A 19,934-nucleotide genomic window follows, 5' to 3' on the forward strand; every position below is an offset into this window, starting at 1 on the left:
CCACTGCAGTACAGTCAGCAACGTAATCAGTTTCTAGCACTCCATGAATCCTAATGGTAACGGATGGTTGTTTTTAGGTAGCTTTAATTGTGTCGGTCAGATCCTTGTTAGCACTTTTCACTTCATTTTGCAATTAAGTCATGGACTCAGACTGTTCATATAACGTGTCTTCAATGTTATGGCCAAATTATTTTAAGTCCGTAGTGCAATTCTCCCATGTGTCTTACCTTTAATTCCCACTGTATTGGCTTTCAGCTTCTGAAAGCACCTCATAAAAGTCTACTTTAGCCAACACGGCCTCAGTTGCTTCTGCCGAGGCTGTACCAGTACTATTTTGCACCTCCTTCAGAATGGTCATGCTCTTGGTAAAAAAGAAAAAGATTTTGGGGGAAGTCCATAACTTTTTTTCCGATGAATCATCGCTATGCTGTTTATCCAGCAATCACTGTTTTAGAAAGCAGCCAGGAGCGGCGTGCTGGGGCGGCCATTTTAGGTGGGAGACATCACTTCTCCCTCAAGTCCGGAGTTTCTGACTTACCTTGTTGCTGAGATCTTTTCTTCTATGAGGTAGATAACTCATACTTTAAGTCTATAGATTATAGTCCTTGGTGCCATGCTACTAGCGGGGCTACAATTGGCCAGCCTTTTTTTTTGTTTGTTTGTTTGGTTATTTCACTATCGTCCAATGCTGTGGCGCTGATAAGTCTTGAACCTATTTATGAGCAGGGATAAATTGGATTGACCCCTGAACTGCAGCGCGTACTCAGAAGTAATTCTGAGAACTTCTGACCTCTGAGAGAAAATATTTAATAACAATAAAAGGAAAAAGCGCATACGATTAAATTTTACAGTAGTAAGCACACTGTGACCCATAATACCAAGTTAATTACAAACTGCCATATTACAGCATTTTTAATTTTCTTAAGCATTAGAAATGGGCACTACATCATGGTGTCACTCCGTATAGTACCGCAGCAGGGCCTCTTCAACCTCCCTATATGACCAAGTCTTACGCTGAACTTTAAAAAAAAAAAAAAAAAAAGACAAAAGAGGACCGTCCTCGACTCGTGCATCAGACCCTGCACATGGATCCTAGCCAAGAAGCTGTGAGGCAACTAGTTGAAAGCGGCACATTACAGCAAGGAGGATTACAGGCCCCTAAGCAGCCCTAGACGCTTTCTTGCTGATTCACATACGCCGAACAGCTCACGCCGAACAGCTCACGCCGGAGTTGCCGCGCGCGGTGACGTTTCTTCCGAGACGCGTCAGAGCCTCCAGCAGCTTGAGCCGCTTTTGTTTGGGCGGCTCGAGACCTTTGGCAATACGGTGCAAGAGGCTTCGGTGAGATACTACTTCTGCATTTCCCTCCTCTGCTGCCGCTCGACCGCCGTAGCCCCTGTAAGGTCAACCCGTAGCACCGCTGCCGCCGGCTCACTGGAGGAAGAGAAAGGAGAGAATCGGGTTTCAAGATGGCGGTCTTGTAGCAGTTACTAGGGGAGTGAGAGGCGGCGCTGAAGAGAGGCAGGGGGAGAGGAACGTCCATTCTTCGCGTCTTCAGTCCACACGGAGGCCACGCTGTATTCCCTGCTAATCGCCGACCTGTGTGATAACGAACGTGGCAAAAAAACCATGCTGGAGCAGCCCGTACGCCCGCGGTAACAGCTGAGGTACCGGAGGGGGCAGCGGTGAATTCGCGGACGGCATCATGTCGGATACGCGACGGCGGGTGAAGGTGTATACGCTGAACGAGGACCGGCAATGGGACGACAGGGGCACGGGCCACGTCTCCTCCACCTATGTGGAGCGGCTGAAGGGGATGTCCCTACTGGTGCGGGCTGAGGCCGATGGTAAGAGTATAGGGGCGAGGGCACTGGGGAAACGACTGGCTGAAGCAACCATGCAGGCCCTGTTCTGGAAAACTTCCCCTGACCCTTCTCCCAGTGATGAACACTCCCTCCCCTTCATCTCTTAGTCTACTATGTTTTTTTCTCGCCTTTATTTTTGATCGCAAAGTTCATTTGCTTCAGTATAAGCCCCCTCTTTCTCTGCAAGTTTTCTCAGAGGTTAACTTGTGAGGGGTTAGGAAACGTAATGTGACCTATTTATTATATTTTTATTTCCAGAGCGATGCTACTTTTATTTTTAAGGAGATCTTGCGTATTAGTTGGGTAAAGTTTATGTATGATGGAATTTTTTTTTCTCAGTTACCTTTGTGTTTTGTTTCGTTTTGCAGAGGTTTTTGATAAAGCTTGTTCACGATTTGTAAAATTGATAACCTTGTACTTCACCAGGACTGGAGTTTTTAGTACGGTTTATAACTGGGATCTAGATTACTTAGCCTTGTTTGTTGCCATCGTACATAACAGTAAAATGTGAGGCAAAAAAAAAACAAAACTGCAAAACTTTCTTCCTGTAACTTCTTTCTTAATTGCAAAAAGTGAAAGTAAGGCGAGGCTGACCTGGGCGACACGTGTGTAAAATATCCTTCTCCACAAATGTTGGAGTTAAGTGAGTAATATGAAACGCTAGAAATCCTAGAGAAATGCATTGATCACACAGCCATGTCTGTTAGGCTACATAGGGACGTAGGAAGCTAGATATTTCTAGGCGTGCGCAGACCAAAACATTGTTTTTTCTTTGGGTGGAAGTTCTGATCCTGAATTCTGTTTTGTAGGGCTTTTTTTTCATTATTTTCTTCAACAGTAGTTTTTCTTTCTGAATAATGCACGTTAAAAATTAAAGAGAAAATAAAATGTATTTTAAGTTTTCATTTAAAAAGGACTTGTAACAATATATAGACTGTCATTAGCATCCTCTATGGCTTTTCAAACAAAAGCACATCCCTAGATATTCAGCCTACCACCACATTGGTATTATAACAATTTAGATCGTTGCAAACCTTTGTAGTTAGACATAGAAAGAGAGGGTGTGAACTGTTTGTTCCTCTGCCCGGGATGGTGGAGTGCACATTTGGCATACCACGGTGAGTATCCATGGGGATAGAGATCTTATAAATTTATACTATATGGCTAGCATCTAGGGCAGAGCTTTCCAAACTTTTCATGTTGGTGACACACTTTTTAGACAAACATAATTTCACAACACGGTAATTCAGTCTACTAGCAAACCGGAGGTTAAAGGTTAAACGAACGAAACATATTTCGACAATTTATGTATGTTTCCTTAAATATATACATAAATAAAATGTTTCACGACACAACCTATCTCATGAAAACCTTAAATTTATGTTAAAAATATATATTCCAAGATTCATGTTATTGTTATAATTTATGAGAAACAATAATAAAACAAATTGTCTGGCCCCCACACTCATGTACCTCGTCTTTTTGATTGTTGCCAGTTAAGTGCTTCACTCTCTTCCATGATCACCAGACACTGCTGCTTGCAGTCAGTACTCCTCATGGCCAGGCCTCATCGGCAGCAGCAGCCAATGCAAGGATGGCTGGGCTCGTTCCACTCACCAAGCCCCCCCAAAAAACGCGATTGACAGCAAAAATCACCCAATAATAAGCAACCCATAAACTGGAAAAAAAAGTGAATCTCTAGAAAAAAAAAAGCCCAAACTCGCATCAGAGTTGACCGGGCTTGCGCGACACACCTGCACACTGCAGGCGACACACTAACGTGTCCCGACACACAGTTTGGAAAGCTCTGATCTAGGGGATATCCTTGTAGTATGGATGGGAATGATTGGGCAGATTGTATGGGTTGGTCATAGGGATGTAACCCTACCTGTTGGGCCATTATTCATTTAATATTAGTTGTTGGGCCTCAGCTGAGGGAGTGAATCCTGCCTTGGCTCACTTCTGCGCTTCTTCCTGGCTGACTGGACTGTATGGTTCCTATGTTGAGTTGCTGTTGGTTTTCTTCGGGAGCACACAGGTACATAATGAAAGGAGGGATGGAGATAGGAAGCTGATTTACTCTTGCCATTTAAATAATTAATATTTTTAAATTATATTTATACCCTTAGCTTGTTCCATCTTCTCTTTCCCTGTCCTCTACCAAATGAAGGCAGTATTAAGTGAAATTTTGTTTTGTGGTAAATTAGGTTTTAAGTCTTGTACATTATATTTTCCATTTTAATGTTTTTTTATTAAGGTGGTGCACCTTTCTTCCTGTTTTAAAACAAGCCTAATTTTTTTTTTTTACATTTTTAATTTATCAGCTTTTATAATACAAAGATTCCTTTGCTTTGAAATAATAGTTACAAAAAAGAAAAATATTAATAATTACAATAGTATTTACAGCATAAACTTATAAGCAGTATTAATACCCTCATACTTTCTAGGAAAATTTAAAAAGGGGGTGGGGGGGTGGAAAAAGGAAACAAAGAGGAGTATATTTAAGAAATCACACTTAAACAAAAGCTCCCCTGAAAATATCCATATCTTATTTTTAACAACACGGTCTAGATCTCTAAGTTGTAGCGACATCCCTTCTAGCATTTAAGAACCCCCTAATTGCTTTGGATTGTAAAATACAAATGTATTTCCAGAGTACTTTATTACGCACCTTGCAGGGTAGCGTAATAGGAAATTTTCCCCTATTGCCACAGCTTCTGGGCGCATAAGTAAGAAAACTTTCCTTTCGCAATTGCGTAACCCTAGACAAATCAGGAAATATACGGATTAATCCTCCCAAATAAGTAACATTTATAGCTTTAAAATTTTCATAATTAGAGCTCTATCATATTCTGAAAATAAAGAAACAAAAGAATGGTTCTCTCCTCAAGCCCAGAGCTCTCCAGATATTCAGACAGATTTTCAAAGTCTCCTATGTCCCCCTACTGGGGATATCTGCATCTGGCTCTGTCTTTGTTTTAAATATAGAGTCTTTTTAATTGCTGGTATCTGATCTTCCAGGATCTTTAGAATTTCTTTCAAGTACCTTTTAAAAGTTATTAGTGGTATTTCACCAACGACTTTAGGGAAGTTCAAAACCCTCAGGTTAAGTTGTCTTAGGTAATTCTTTACCGACCCCAGCCTGCGCATCGAAATAGCCTGATCTCTCACACAAACAGCGTTTGCATCAGACACTTGTTTTAAATCATCTTTAACCTGCAATAAGACTCTTGTTTGTTCCTTGTCCCTCATCTTACATTGATTTTCGACAGTCCATTTTTTGGGAGATTTCTTCCGTTTTCTGGGTCTGCTCATTAAAGGCCTTGGTCATCCCCACAATCAAATCCCATAGGGACTCCATTGTGATTACAGCCGGTCTCTTTATCTCAATGGGTTTTTTTTAAATAAGGCTTCCCATTACCTTTTTCTCCTACCACCGATGTTAATGTCAGCAGGGATTCCTCCTTTCTCTCCTTACTCCTCGCCAAGTTCTCCGGAGACGTAAAGGAATCTGGTAGCCTCTCGCACTCCACTGCATTGCCCTGCTGTCCACTCAGTAGAGTCACTTCTGTGACGACTCTCACCGGCGACTCTCCAGGCTCTGCTCTGCTCAGTGGAGTTGCTCTCGACTGTTCCCGCGGGTCCGGTGGGGTCAACGATATCTCCCCAGGTGGCGAAGGGACTCCTTCCCGACCCGCCAGCAGGGCTCGATGCCCCAATCTGTGATATGGGGGATGCATACTGTGGTATGAAACGCTGACCTGCGAGGAGTGAGGGCTCGGGTGGATAGACCCTCACTCTCCCTTTTCTCTTATGAGGCATTATTAAAGTTAAGGGAACAAAACTTCAAAAGGTAAGGCGAGACTTGCAGGAGCGTTGAAGTATACATCCGTTCAGGGAGCCATCTTGGATCCGCCCCTCACAAGCCTAGTTCTTTATAGGTAAGGTATTATAGTTGACATATTTTGTAATGTAAGGCATGTTAGATTGCTTTCTTTACAATTTACATCAATTTGTTGTAGAGTCAGGAAGATATACTTCTCTGAAAGTCGATTTTAAGCTTTTTATTCTTTTTGTCTCTCAGGTTCTCTGCTTTTGGAATCAAAAATAAACCCAAGCACAGCATATCAAAAACAGCAGGTATGTATTTGTCATCTTTCTTTGTTGCTGAGAATTGTTTAGTTCAAAGGGCAGAATAAATTGAGTAAATATATACATTTTATTTTTTATTTAGATTTTTATATTCCGCTTTTTGGCACATCAAAGTGTACATCAAAGCGGATTACATTCAGGTATTATAGGTATGTTCATTCAAAAATTTATAGGCTATACAGATTTTCAGAGATGACATTGTGACAAAAAGTACTAGCCCATATAAGATAATACAGGCTTCCAATTAGTACCGCTAGCATCAGTATGTAATTTGTGAAATGCACAAACATCTCAGCTGTTCGCTGTGAATTCATATGATTTTTTTGTCTTATAATAACTGAAGGATCTGTCTGTGGGCAAAACAGGTTTTTACAAAAGTATAATGTGGACATAAAATGAATTGAGTTGTGGTGTTCAGATTCTTTGTCAGATGAAGCACAGTTCTTCAAGGATTCACATACATTCCACTGTTATAATTAGAAGTGTACTTAAAAGTTTATTGTGGCAAGCATTGTCAGCAGTTCTAAAAATATACAGTACATTGTATATCATGTCTTGACAAACTTCCTTTACCTACAGGAGATAGCAGCTGAACGCTCTCAATATTCTGTTCTTTGTCACCGAAGTTCAAGGGTGGGAATGGGCGGGACGAAGTGTGGGGAGTGTAGGGAAGCAAGGGCCACATAGATCTGCTGCAACTCCTTTAAAGCCTGGTTTACTAAGGCTGTTTTCCCTTAATGCTTGTTTACATGTGCTGGCAGGAACACATGGCAGGTGGCCTCATCCCTTGACATCAAGCATGCCGCTACCTCCCTAATAGCTACAACCGAGGCAATTGCTATGGCCTGGGCCTTCACAAATCAATCTCCCCACCCTGTCTCCAGTCTTCCTTTTGCCCCCCCCCCCCCCCCCCCCCCCCCCGCCTTTTTAATCTGCTCATCCTCCCACCCAGCTAGTTTGGGCTAGCTACAGCCCTAGACTCCAGTCAGCCCCCTCCCCCCAAAACTTGCTGTCTGTTGCTATCTTTGGAATAGCTGTCAGTGAATTGAAAGCCGTGCAGTGACCAAACTTCCATTTGTCTCACGGTCTTAAATTTCGTAAGACTGTGAAACCAGCAATGTCCAGGAGATTGGACATCTTATGGCTCAAACTCACTGGGAGCTGTGTGATGCTTGACTGGTAAAGAACAATTTTTTTGATGAGGCAACAAGGATGGATGTTCGGGCAAGCGAATTGAAATTGTTTTGGCACCATGGTGTCCTTGCACACACGATTTGTTGAGTCATAAGAACATAAGAAATTGCTATGCTGGGTCAGACCAAGGGTCCATCAAGCCCAGCATCCTGTTTCCAACAGAGGCCAAACCAGGCCACAAGAACCTGGCAATTACCCAAACACCTAGAAGATCCCATGCTACTGATGCAATTAATAGCAGTGGCTATTCCCTAAGTAAACTTGATTAATAGCAGTTAATGGACTTCTCTTCCAAGAACTTATCCAAACCTTTTTTGAACCTAGCTTCACTAACTGCACTAACCACATCCTCTGGCAACAAATTCCAGAGCTTTATTGTGCGTTGAGTGAAAGAATTTTCTCCGATTAGTCTTAAATGTGCTACTTGCTAACTTCATGGAATGCCCCCTAGTCCTTCTATTATTCGAAAGTGTAAATAACCGAGTCACATCTACTCGTTCAAGACCTCTCATGATCTTAAAGACCTCTATTATATTCCCTCCTCAGCCGTCTCTTCTCCAAGTTGAAAAGCCCTAACCTCTTCAGCCTTTCCTCATAGGGGAGCTGTTCCATCCCCTTTATCATTTTGGTTGCCCTTCTCTGTACCTTCTCCATTGCGACTATATCCTTTTTGAGATACGGCGACCATAATTGTACACAGTATTCAAGGTGTGGTCTCACCATGGAGCGATAGAGGCATTATTACATTTTCCGTTTTATTAACCATTCCCTTCCTAATAATTCCTAACATTCTATTTGCTTTTTTGACTGCAGCACACTGAACAGACTATTTCAATGTATTATCTACTATGACGCCTAGATCTCTTTCTTGGGTGGTAGCTCCTAATATGGAACCTAACATCGTGTAACTACAGCAAGGGTTATTTTTCCCTATATGCAGCACCTTGCACTTGTCCACATTAAATTTCATCTGCCATTTGGATGCCCAATCTTCCAGTCTTGCAAGGTCCTCCTGTAATGTATCACAGTCTGCTTGTGATTTAACTAGTCTGAATAATTTTGTATCATCCGCAAATTTGATCACCTCACTGAATTGCATACCCAGGAGAGGTTGCTGGGTGCGTGTCGGTTGAGTGGGCACTCAACACTGAGTGCATGCTCTCCCATGATTCTTATGGTATCTGCCTGATTGCTTGCTTTTTTGATCACCACAGTACACTGAGCCGACTGTTTTAATGTATTATCCACTATGATGCCTAGATCTCTTTCCTGGGTGGTAGAACCTAACATTGTGTAACTACAGCAAGGGTTATTTTTCCCTATATGCATCACTTTGTACTTGTTCACATTAAATTTCATCTGCCATTTGGAAGCCCAGTTTTGCAAGGTGGTCCTGCAATTCATCACAATCTGCTTGAGATTTAACAACTCTGCATAATTTTTTGTCATCCGCAAATTTGATCACCTCATCGTTGTACCCCTTTCCAAATCACTTATAAATATATTAAAAAGCACTGGTCAAAGTACAGATTCCTGAGGCACTCCACTGTTTGCCTTTTTCCACTGTGAAAACAGACCATTTAATCCTACTCTGTTTCCTGTCTTTTAACCAGCTTGCAATCCACAAAAGCACATTGCCTCCTGTCCCTTGACTTTTTAGTTTTCTTAGAAGCCTGTCATACGGGACTTTGTCAAACGCCTTCTGAAAAACCAAATACATCACATCTACCAGTTCACCTTTGTCCACATGTTTATTCACCCATTCAAAAAAATGTAGATTTGTGAGACAAGACTTCCCTTGGGTAAATCCATGTTAGCTGTGTCCCATCAAACCATGTCTGTCTAAATGTTCTGTCATTTTATTCTTTATAAGTTTCTACGATTTTTCCTGGCACTGAATTCAGGCTCACTGGTCTATAGTTTCCTGGATCACCCCTGGATCCCTTTTTAAATATAGGGATTAGATTGGCCATTTTCCAATCTTCAGGTACATCTGATGATTTTAATGATAGGATGCAAATTAATTGAAATAGGTCTGAAATTTCATTTTTTAGTTTTTTCAGAACCCTGGGATGTATATCATCCGGTCCAGGTAATTTTCTACTCTTCAGTTTGTCAGGCTTATATCTTTTTTTTTTGGCGGTCAGAATAATGAGTTTAATTTTTTTTTGTAATTTTTTTATTGCATAAATCAACGCACAATACGCTCAATCATCAATATCCCATATATGTAAGAGATACAGCATTAACAATAAACAGAGCATTACAAAAAGTCATGTAACGTGCCAATAATAAGCATAACATCTAACATGGAAATATACAGTAATCAACCAAATATGGTGTCTCATGGCTTCTAACCGTATTTATTTAACCCCCTCTCTTTCCCATCCCCCTCCTCGTATTGTACACATACAGAATTTGAGACAGACCACCGTTGAAAAGCTTGCCACGTTTTGTGGGATTTCACCATGGTGTCCCTTCTTGAGGCAGTCAAATACTCCATGTAATAGATCCACTTGAACCTCTGAAGTACCGCAGACAAAGAAGGCAAACTTTATTCCTTCCATCGTTTTGCAATTTCACCACGACCTGCATGAGCAAGTGCTTTAAGTAATTGTTTATGTTCAATGGACATATTGGCTTCTGGAATATGTAATAAAACCTCCTTTGGGCTAAAATGTATAGGGATGTGCAACAAGTCCTGAAGCCATTTTTCAGCTTGTGCCCATAATTGTTTGATTACTGGGCATGTCCACCACATATGGTGGTAGTCCCCTTCCTGACCATAGTTCCTCCAGCATAGTGAGTCTTTACGAACCCCCATCTTTTTCAACTTATGGGGGGGTTAGATACCACCTAAACAGCATTTTGTAACTATTTTCTACCATTGAAGCTGCTATAGAGCTGTGACTTATAGCCAAAAAACAAACATCCCATTCTCCCTCTGTAAACTGCATCCTTATGTCTTTTTCCCACGCCTGCACGTGTGTCAAAGGGTGACTCACAGCCCCATTAAGAATAGTATACATTTTTGATATGACCCCTTTCACCACATGAGCTTTTTCGCAATACCCTTCTAGGAGCGTCTTCCCTTTACTCATATCCACTCGAACAGATTTAGAAAGCAGAAAATGGCGCAATTGCAGATATGCAAACTGATCGGAGATATTGAGCTGATACACATTTTGCACCTCCGCATAGGATTTTACCCCCTGATCAAACCAAAATTGGCAGAGTGTCAATATCCCTTTCTTAGCCCATTCGTGGAACACTTTCCCCTCTTGCCCCGCTGGGAACTCCTCGCAACCTCGAATCCTGTTGGAATAGAAATATCTATGTTCCCCCGCTAGCTGTTTCCTCCATCGCTGCCACAAGGTCAATGTAGTGACCGTACATGGGGATATGCATCCTAGATCTGTCTAAGTGTGGTCCCCCTCCCCAAAACCAGTCTGTATATGATGTACTAGGAACTAAATCTATTTCAAGATGTACCCATTGTTTTACTTCCTTATTATGGAAACAATTTTAGATCTAATTCTCAGTGGAGAATAGGATTTGGTGAGAGAGGTAATGATAGTGGGGCCGCTTGGCAATAGTGATCATAATATGATCAAATTTGATTTAATGACTGGAAGGGGGACAGTAAGCAAATCCATGGCTCTTGTGCTAAATTTTCAAAAGGGAAACTTTGATAAAATGAGAAAAAGAAAAAAAACTCAAAGGAGCAGCTACAAAAGGAAAAAGTGTGCAAGAGGCGTGGTCATTTAAAAAAAAAACAAAACCCATCCTAGAAGCACAATCCAGATGTATTCCACACATTAAGAAAGGTGGAAAGAAGGCAAAACGATTACCGGCATGGTTAAAAGGGGAGGTGAAAGAAGCTATTTTAGCCAAAAGACTTTCATTCAAAAATTGGAAGAAGGATCCAACAGAAGAAAATAGGATAAAGCATAAACCTTGGCAAGTTAAATGTAAGACACTGATTAGACAAGCTAAGAGAGAATTTGAAAAGAAGTTGGCCGTAGAGGCAAAAACTCACAGTAAAAACTTTTTAAAATATATCCGAAGCAGAAAGCCTGTGAGGGAGTCAGTTGGACCGTTAAATGATCGAGGGGTTAAAGGGGCACTTAGAGAATATTATTATTTATGGCTTTTATATACCGACATTAGTGTGCAACATCATACCGGATAAGGCCATCGCGGAAAGATTAAATGATTTCTTTTCTTCGGTGTTTACTGAAGGGGAGGTATCCATACTGGAGAAGGTTTTCATGGGTAATGATTCAGATGGACTGAACCAAATCACGGTGAACCTAGAAGATGTGGTAGACGTGATTGACAAACTGAAGAGTAGTAAATCACCTGGACAGAATGGTATACACCCCAGAGTTCTGAAGGAACTAAAAAATGAAATTTCAGACCTATTAGTAAAGATTTGTAACCTATCATTAAAATCATCCATTGTACCTGAAGACTGGAGGATAGCTAATGTAACCCCAATATTTAAAAAGGGCTCCAGGGGCGATCCGGGAAACTACAGACCGGTTAGCCTGTGCCAGGAAAAATAGTGGAAAGTGTTCTAGACATCAAAATCACAGAACATATAGAAAGACATTGTTTAATGGAACAAAGTCAGCATGGCTTTACCCAAGGCAAGTCTTGCCTCACAAATCTGCTTCACTTTTTTGAAGGAGTTAATAAACATGTGGATAAAGGTGAACCGGTAGATGTAGTGTACTTGGATTTTCAGAAGGCATTTGACAAAGTTCCTCATGAGAGGCTTCTAGGAAAAATAAAAAGTCATGGGATAGGTGGCGTCCTTTCGTGGATTACAACTGGCTAAAGGACAGGAGAAATACGACAAACTTGCAGATGATACAAAATTGTTCAGAGTAGTTAAATCACAAGTAGATTGTGATAAATTGCAGGAAGACCTTGTGAGGCTGGAAAATTGGGCATCCAAATGGCAGATGAAATTTAATGTGGACAACTGCAAGGTGATGCATATAGGGAAAAATAACCCATGTTATAGTACACAATATTAGGTTCCATATTAGGTGCTACTACCCAAGAAAGAGATCTAGGCGTCATAGTGGATAACACATTGAAATCGTCGGTTCAGTGTGCTGCGGCATTTAAAAAAGCAAACAATGTTGGGATTTATTAGAAAGGGAATGGTGAATAAAACGGAAAATGTCATAATGCCTCTGTATCGCTCCATGGTGAAGACCGCACCTTGAATACTGTGCACAATTCTGGTCGCCGCATCTCAAAAAAGATATAATTGCGATGGAGAATGTACAGAGATGGGCTACCAAAATAAGGGGAATGGAATAGCTCCCCTATGAGGAAAGACTAAAGAGGTTAGGACTTTTCAGCTTGGAGAAGAGACGGCTGAGGGGAGATATGATAGAGGTGTTTAAAATCATGAGAGGTCTAGAACGGGTAGATGTGAATCGTTTTTTTACTCTTTCGGATAATAGACTAGGGGGCACTCCATGAAGTTAGCATGGGGCACATTTAAAACTAATCGGAGAAAGTTCTTTTTCACTCAACGCCTAATTAAACTCTGGAATTTGTTGCCAGAAGATGTGGTTAGTGCAGTTAGTATAGCTGTGTTTAAAAAAGGATTGGATAAGTTCTTGGAGGAGAAGTCCATTACCTGCTATTACTAGCAACGGTAACATGGAATAGACTTAGTTTTTGGGTACTTGCCGGGTTCTTATGGCCTGGATCGGCCACTGTTGGAAACAGGATGCTGGGTTTGATGGACCCTTGGTCTGACCCAGTATGGCATGTTCTTGTGTTCATGCTACCCAGCATGAAACCCGCCTGATCCTCATGAACTAATTGAGGTATTACAAATTTCAATCTATTAGCCAATATTTTCGCTAACAGTTTGAAATCGATATTAATAAGCAGCATGGGTTTATAGGAGTTGCATAACAGAGGGTCTTTCCCCGGCTTCGGGAGTATCGTTATCCCAGCCACATTTGCCGCTAGTAGTAGGTGTCCCCCTGCACCTAAGTCGTTAAACATGTTAACCAGCGGGTCCACCAGTTCTTCCTTAAACGTCTTATAGAAGAGAGGAGTATAATCATCTATCCCTGGGGCTTTTCCTGGTTTCAACTCAGAGATAGCAGCTAGCACTTCCGCAGATGAGAGGTTGACTAATTCCCTCTGACAATGAATCCTCTAAACTTGGGAGCTGAATCTCGTCCAGGTATTTCTGAATGTCTGCCTCTGAGGGACTATCCTCCCTCGAATACAATGCGGCGAAAAACTGATTAAACTGGGATCGTTTCCCCACCCCTTCTGTTAGTATAGTCCCATCAGGTGCTTTAATCTTAGTAATTTGTGATTGGGCAATTTGGGCTTTCAAAGAGTGTACCAGAAGCTTTCCCGCACGATTTCCATGTTCATAATAAGTTTGTCTAGCGAGGTCTAACTGATAGGCCCTCTCATCCGCTTCTAGCTGTTGTAGCTGATATCTAAAGTTTCCCAATTCCGTCAGTACGCTCCTAGTAGGTGTTTGTTTATGGTCTTTCTACTTTTGCCAATCTGTCCCTCAAGATAAGACTTTGCCTAAGCTTTTCTTTCTTTTTATAGGACGCTACAGCTATAAGTTTGCCCCTAAGAACAACTTTGAGGCAGTCCCATAACACCACTGGCGGAATCCTTTCAGTATTATTAGTAGCTAAATATTCCCGAATAGTTTTTCTTATCTCCTGTTCTACCGTCCCATCCTTAATTAAAGAATCATTTAACTTCCAGAATCTGCGTCCATTATCTAATCCGGCTCCAGAAAAAGACCACTAGATAGGAGCATGATCGGACCATGTAATATTTCCAATGCTAGCCTCTAAAGTAGCCGCCACCAAGGATTTATCAATAAAGAAGTAATTGATTCTGGTGTAAGTGTCGTGCTTTAGAATAGTAAGAATAATCTCGTTCTCTAGGTTGCCATTCCCACCAGGTATCCACTACTTGCCATTTTGTAAGGAATGAGTACAAAGCGCTATGATCCACGTTGGAATAATGCCCCCCACCTTTAGAACAGTCAACCTTGGGGTTGCAAACCAAATTAAAGTCCCCACCTATGATCAGTTTTCCGCAATTAAACTGAAGCAGCCTGTCATCTTTTCTCTGGAGTACCTCTTTGTAGTGTATTGAGGTTGTAGACATTCACCAAAGTATATAAGATCTGATTTATATACATTAATACAGTTATAAATCTGCTCTCCACATCCCTATAAATTGAGTCTACTTGAACTGTGAGATCCCTGGAAATTAAAATCCCCACACCTGTGTATTTAGACTTAGGTGTGCTAGCCGCCAAAAAAGCTAGTGGAAAACAAACATTATGCAATAAACCTTCATACCGCTTGCGTAGATGAGTCTCTTGAATAAACACAATATTTGCCTTCAAAGAGATCGCTGCTTTAAACATACTATTCCGTTTGGCTGGATGGTTAAGGCCCTTAACATTCATTGAAACTATTTTAATAGACATCATTAATAAATTGTTCCCCCCACCCGTGCCTTTTAGCCTTTGTCAAGCAGACTCCCTCCACTATTTCAAAGTACCCTTCGCAGATCTTCTTGACTATCCACCATATTGACCAATCGTCTGCTCGCCACATTCTGCCAAAGACCTTCAACCTTTCACCCGCTCCCTCCCCCCTCCTCCTCGTAATACCTCCACTGCCGTTTCATCGGCAGGGAATCCTGTTGAGGTGAAAGTGAAATCCTCCCCTCTTCCCCTTAACCCCAATTACACACACATTATCAAATTTAAAACATATAGAACTTCAGCTATAAATAGCATATGTAATTCCCGCAAATTATTCATGCGCATAGTATTGAATGGAAATTTACCCATAATAGCGCCAAGTATCCTGTCAAAAACAGTTATAACTGTCCAAGTAAGACCAGCAGGCGCAACAGAGACAGCAATGTTCTTTTATCATGTATTACTTGGTCCTTCCTCACCCTCCTTGGACCCTTTATATCCGTTGTAATCTAGAGCCTGTCATTCCTTTTCGTTGCCAGTGTGGATGGTCTGTGCCTGTAGATTTTTGTATGCCACTCTCAGCCTCAGGGAGATTTAGGCCCTCACCCGCCATAATTGAGGCTGCTTCCGATGCCATCTTGATGGAAGTGCGTGCGTCCATCCTCAGTGAAGGCTAAGCCAGTCGGGCACACCCATCCTGTACCTTAAGTTTTCTCGTCTGAGAAGTGTTGTCACCAGCTGAAAGTCTCTCCTTTTTTGCAGCGTGACCGCCGCCAAACCATTATATATGGTAGCACTCTGACCTTCCTACGTGATGGAGCCCATCTTACGAGCCTGCTGCATTATAGCTTCTTTCATGCGAAAGTTATGTAAACACGCAATAATGTCTCTTGGGGTATTCGTTCTATTAGGTCGTAGCGCTTTGTGTGCCCGATCCACCACAATTTCACCCTCCATAAATTCATGCTGCTTACACGTACCATCCGAGGACTACTCTAAATACACCAATAAATTCCTTACCCAAGTCTATATTGCGGCTAGGGCTGAATTAGCTAAGGCTTGGAAGTCCCCTGACACCCCATCAAGGGCAGAGGTACACCAAAGACTGCACAGGCAGTATCACCTATCATATCTCACTGCTGTGAAACATAACCTGAAACCTTTTCAAGCTATATGGCGTCCTATGACACAATGGTTACATACTCAGAATGTGCTCACCTCAGGGGTGCCTACATAGCTTTGAGGCTCCTCAGACACATACACACTGGTATAATGACATACAGCGAAATGGTTAACAGAAAGTACAAGACAACAGGAACCGTTTATCTAGTTTTATAGTCTTTTATTTTAGTCAATACAGTAACTTTTTTGTGTATAATGTTTATATCCTGCGGAGACCTGGAAAGGGGGAGGGAGGATTGGGGAGTTGGGTTACCTTTATTAGTACATATGCTTGTTTTTGCACTATTATATGGTACAATAGAGTGCACTGCGATTGAAGTTTCTGAAAGTATATGATCCATTGCATTTTATACTCTGGGTTGTATTCCAATTTAAGCTATGGTATTACTACCATGTTCAACAATGTACATGTACTACAATTCAATAAACTATAAATTGAAAAAAAAAAAATTCACGCTGCTCAGACCATTCGTTGAGCACTGACCTGCAGATTTTTTGCACTACCAGGGTCACATCCTTATACGCTTCCGTTTCAGGTATACCTCGAATTCTAATATTCGCTCGCCTCGATCTGTTCTCCAGATCTTCCATCTTAAGCTGCAGCTCTTCATTAACTTTTTGCAGAGTAGAGAAATCTTTACGTAGGCGCGGGACTTGCACCGCCTGCTTTTCTACTATATTCTCCACATCTTCAAGCCTCTGGCCATAATCCCCAAGCTCAGAATGGAACTCCGACAGCACCTCTTGCATATCCGTTTTGATAGATTTAATGTCTTTTTGTATTTCCATGAACCATTGCTTGAAATTATCTTTAGTGAGTTCCGATGTCGCTCCCAGTCTGCTTGACTCCGTTCCATCTTTTGTGGCGTGTTTTTGCCCCCATAACCGGTTGTGGTGGCCCATCTGCCATTTCACAATCTTCCTCACACAAGGCCGCAAAACGGCAACCTCCTGCCTTGTATGAGAATTTTTAAATCCAGCGATTTTTTTTTTTTTTTTTTTTTTTTTTCCTTTTCCCCCCTCCCCCCTGGATGTCATCTCAGAGGTATCCACCAGCCCCTGTTGCTCTTATAGAAGAAAAATTGGCCCAGATTGCGCTGATAGAGCTTAATTTAGGATGAGGGGGAGAGGAGCTATCGCCTTATGCGACCATGCTATAGGGATGACTTCACTTCCTCCTCAGGCTTACCACATCTTCCAGATTCACCGTAGTTTGGTTCATCACTCATGAAAATATTCTCTGGAATGGGCATCTCTCCAACATCCCCTTCAGTAAACACTGAAGCACAGAAATCCTTTAATCTTTTTGTAATGGCCTTATCTTCCCTAAGTGCCCCTTTAACTCCTTGATCATCCAACGGTCCAACCGACTCCTTCTCAGGCTTTCTGCTTTGGATATATTTTTAAAAGTTTTTATTGTGAGTTGTTTTGCCTTTACGGCCATCTTCTTTTTAAATATTTTCTTAGCCTCTCTTATCAATGTCTTATATTTAACTTGCCAGTGCTTATGTTTTATCCTATTTTCTACTGATGGATCCTTCTTTCAGTTTTTGAATAAAGATTTTTTGGCTAAAATAGCTTCTTTCACCTCAGCTTTTAACCATGTGGGTAAGTGTTTTGCCTTCCTTCTGGACTGTGCTTCTAGGATGTTTTTTTGTTTGTTTTTTTTTTTTAACAATGTCTACACCTGTTGCACACTTTTTACCTTTGTAGCTGCACTTTTTTTTTTTTAAATTTTTATTTGTTTCTCATTTTCTCAGTTTACCTTTTGAAAGTTTAGCGCTAGAGCCGTGGATTAACATACTGTCCACTTTCCAGTCATTAATTCAAATTTGATATATTTATGATCACTATTGCCAAGTGGCCCCACCACTATTACCTCTCTCACCAAATCCTGTGCTCCACTGAGAATTAGATTTAATAATGCACTCTCTCTCTCATAGGTTCCTGAACCAATTGCTACAAAAACTGTCATTTATTCCATCCAGGAACTTTCTCTCTAGCCTTTCCTAATGTTTCACTTACCTAGTCAATATTTTTTCTTAGTATTCTACTCTCCTCAGCATTATGGCCAGGTGGATGATACAATACTCCTGCTACACTCTTCTCCAACACAACTCTTCTAGCTTTTATATACCCTATACACAGCGAATGCTAACTGGAACGGTGCACAACCATATATCAAAATATACAAGTGCAATAACATCTTAAAATATTTTAAAACAATCAGTAAAATAAATTATTGCAACTTTAAAACCCATTTCATAGATTAGAGGGATAAGGAGGAACAATATCTCCTGTCACCGTTATTAGCAGCTTTCTTCCAGAAGTAGCCAAGCCTTCACTCTTTTTGTAAAGATTCAAAAAATCAGTAAAAACGTATCTATTTAAAGAAGCGTTTGTGGAGTGAGGTAAATATTTGTCATGAAGTCTCATATATTGCTTACTCACAGGTGTTAATATCATGGTATAGCAGTTGATATTTTTAGATGACATCCGTTTTGATTTTATTGGTTTAATATATTTCTCATTGTTTCTGACTTTATTCTGTTTTTTGTAAAAATAGTGTAGTTAATTTAAAAATTCAGATTATTAGAATTAGGGTTTAACGAATCCATTGTATTTTCTTATCTTTACTATTTTTTGGTTTTTATATAGTTTTTGTTTTGTTTAATTAGTTGATACTTATCTCCTATTTTATTTTATTTATTTTTATTTTATGTTTTAATTCTTGTTTTTATTTTTATAAATTTTATTGTAAACCGTGTTGGTCAGCTTATCTGCCTGTGAAAAGACGGTATATAAATGTTTTTAAATAAAGGTTTAATAATTGGACTCAAGCCTAATATCCAACAGTGTAGAGTTCTATAATTCAGGACCCGTTACTGAAATTACTCTTCCTACCACCCACTGTATGCACCTCTAACAGTTGGAATAAGAATAAGAGCATGCACTGCAGAATGAAAGCTCCTATTAGAGACTTAGGGCTTAATTCTATAAGGAACCAATGTTCATTTAAATAACTTGCACATGCTCCCAATAGAACAAAAAACAGAAACGTTATTCCCGTAAAGTGGCATTTCAAGCTCCTTCGCAGTAATTGTAGGAGATTGCTCAGTTCACTTTAGATAAAATAAAAGCATAGCTTGCATTGCTAAAAATCATACACTCAAAAGAACTGAGGGGAGAAACTTGTTTCATTTTTATGATAACTGAGAGCTATAAGTAAATGTTCTGCGAAATCAAAGGAAACTCAAACATAACTCACAGATGTAGAAAAAAATCACCCAGATGTAAATGACTCTAAACTGGTCTGTCATTTGCTAACAAGAAGGTTGTAAATACAAAGACACTGATACCAGGGTATAAATTATATTGTCTGGATAGGAAGATCAAATTGGTGGAGGGGTGTTTCTCAGCATTCAGACAGGTTAATCATGACCAATGGATTATGCATCTCTACCAGCAGATTGAGCAATGCTGATGGTATATATACCCCAGCACTGACAGCCCACCCCAGTGTTCTTGTCTCCAGCAGATGGTGGATGTGCATCTCCCTACTGGGGATTGCTTGTGGTGATACCTTTTGGTCCCTCTCTCAGTTGATTTCTCCTGAGGTGAAATCTCAAAATCAGTCCCTCAGTTGCCAGTGAAGTGTAGTCAGAAAGGCAGGCAAAAGGCAGAAGTTTGTTTGTATTTTCTCCCTCTCCCACCCACCCCTAGCTCAACCTTTAATTTTATAGGCAGGTGACACTTTCACGCTAAAAAAAAATAAATATATATATAAAATAAAATGAATCAGCCTTTTAACTTAAATTCAGAAATTCCCCACACCTTATCAAGAGTTGAATCATTCCCTTGTAGGTCACCAGCAGATATATAGTGAATATACTAATACATTTAAAGGACCTTAATTATACGCAGTCCTATTCCCATAGTAACCTAAAACTTAACTAGGAACTGAACAAATTTAAGATGAAGGTAGCAGTCAAACAGCAAGAGAGGGGCTTCCCAGTCTTTTGCATTGA

At 40.6% G+C, this 19,934-nt stretch overlaps 1 protein-coding gene across 7 annotated transcripts in view; it reads left to right on the forward strand.

Annotated features, from left to right (window-relative positions):
- The first annotated feature begins 1,037 nt into the window (after positions 1-1,037).
- PPP4R3B (protein phosphatase 4 regulatory subunit 3B) overlaps positions 1,038-19,934 on the forward strand; it is a 287,048-nt gene continuing 268,151 nt past the window's right edge. For 4 of the 7 annotated variants that reach the window (XM_029593743.1, XM_029593748.1, XM_029593749.1 and 1 more), the window contains exons 1-2: positions 1,040-1,847; positions 5,950-6,005. In XM_029593743.1, the coding sequence (XP_029449603.1) occupies positions 1,706-1,847; positions 5,950-6,005 (198 nt within the window). In that variant the 5' untranslated portion in view covers positions 1,040-1,705. Of the gene's footprint in view, positions 1,848-5,949; positions 6,006-19,934 lie in introns of all 7 variants that reach the window. The other 3 variants (XM_029593745.1, XM_029593747.1, XM_029593746.1) reach the window with 3 other exon arrangements.

Source organism: Rhinatrema bivittatum, chromosome 3 (assembly GCF_901001135.1).
Source record: "Rhinatrema bivittatum chromosome 3, aRhiBiv1.1, whole genome shotgun sequence".
NCBI classification, from domain to species: Eukaryota; Metazoa; Chordata; class Amphibia; order Gymnophiona; family Rhinatrematidae; genus Rhinatrema; species Rhinatrema bivittatum.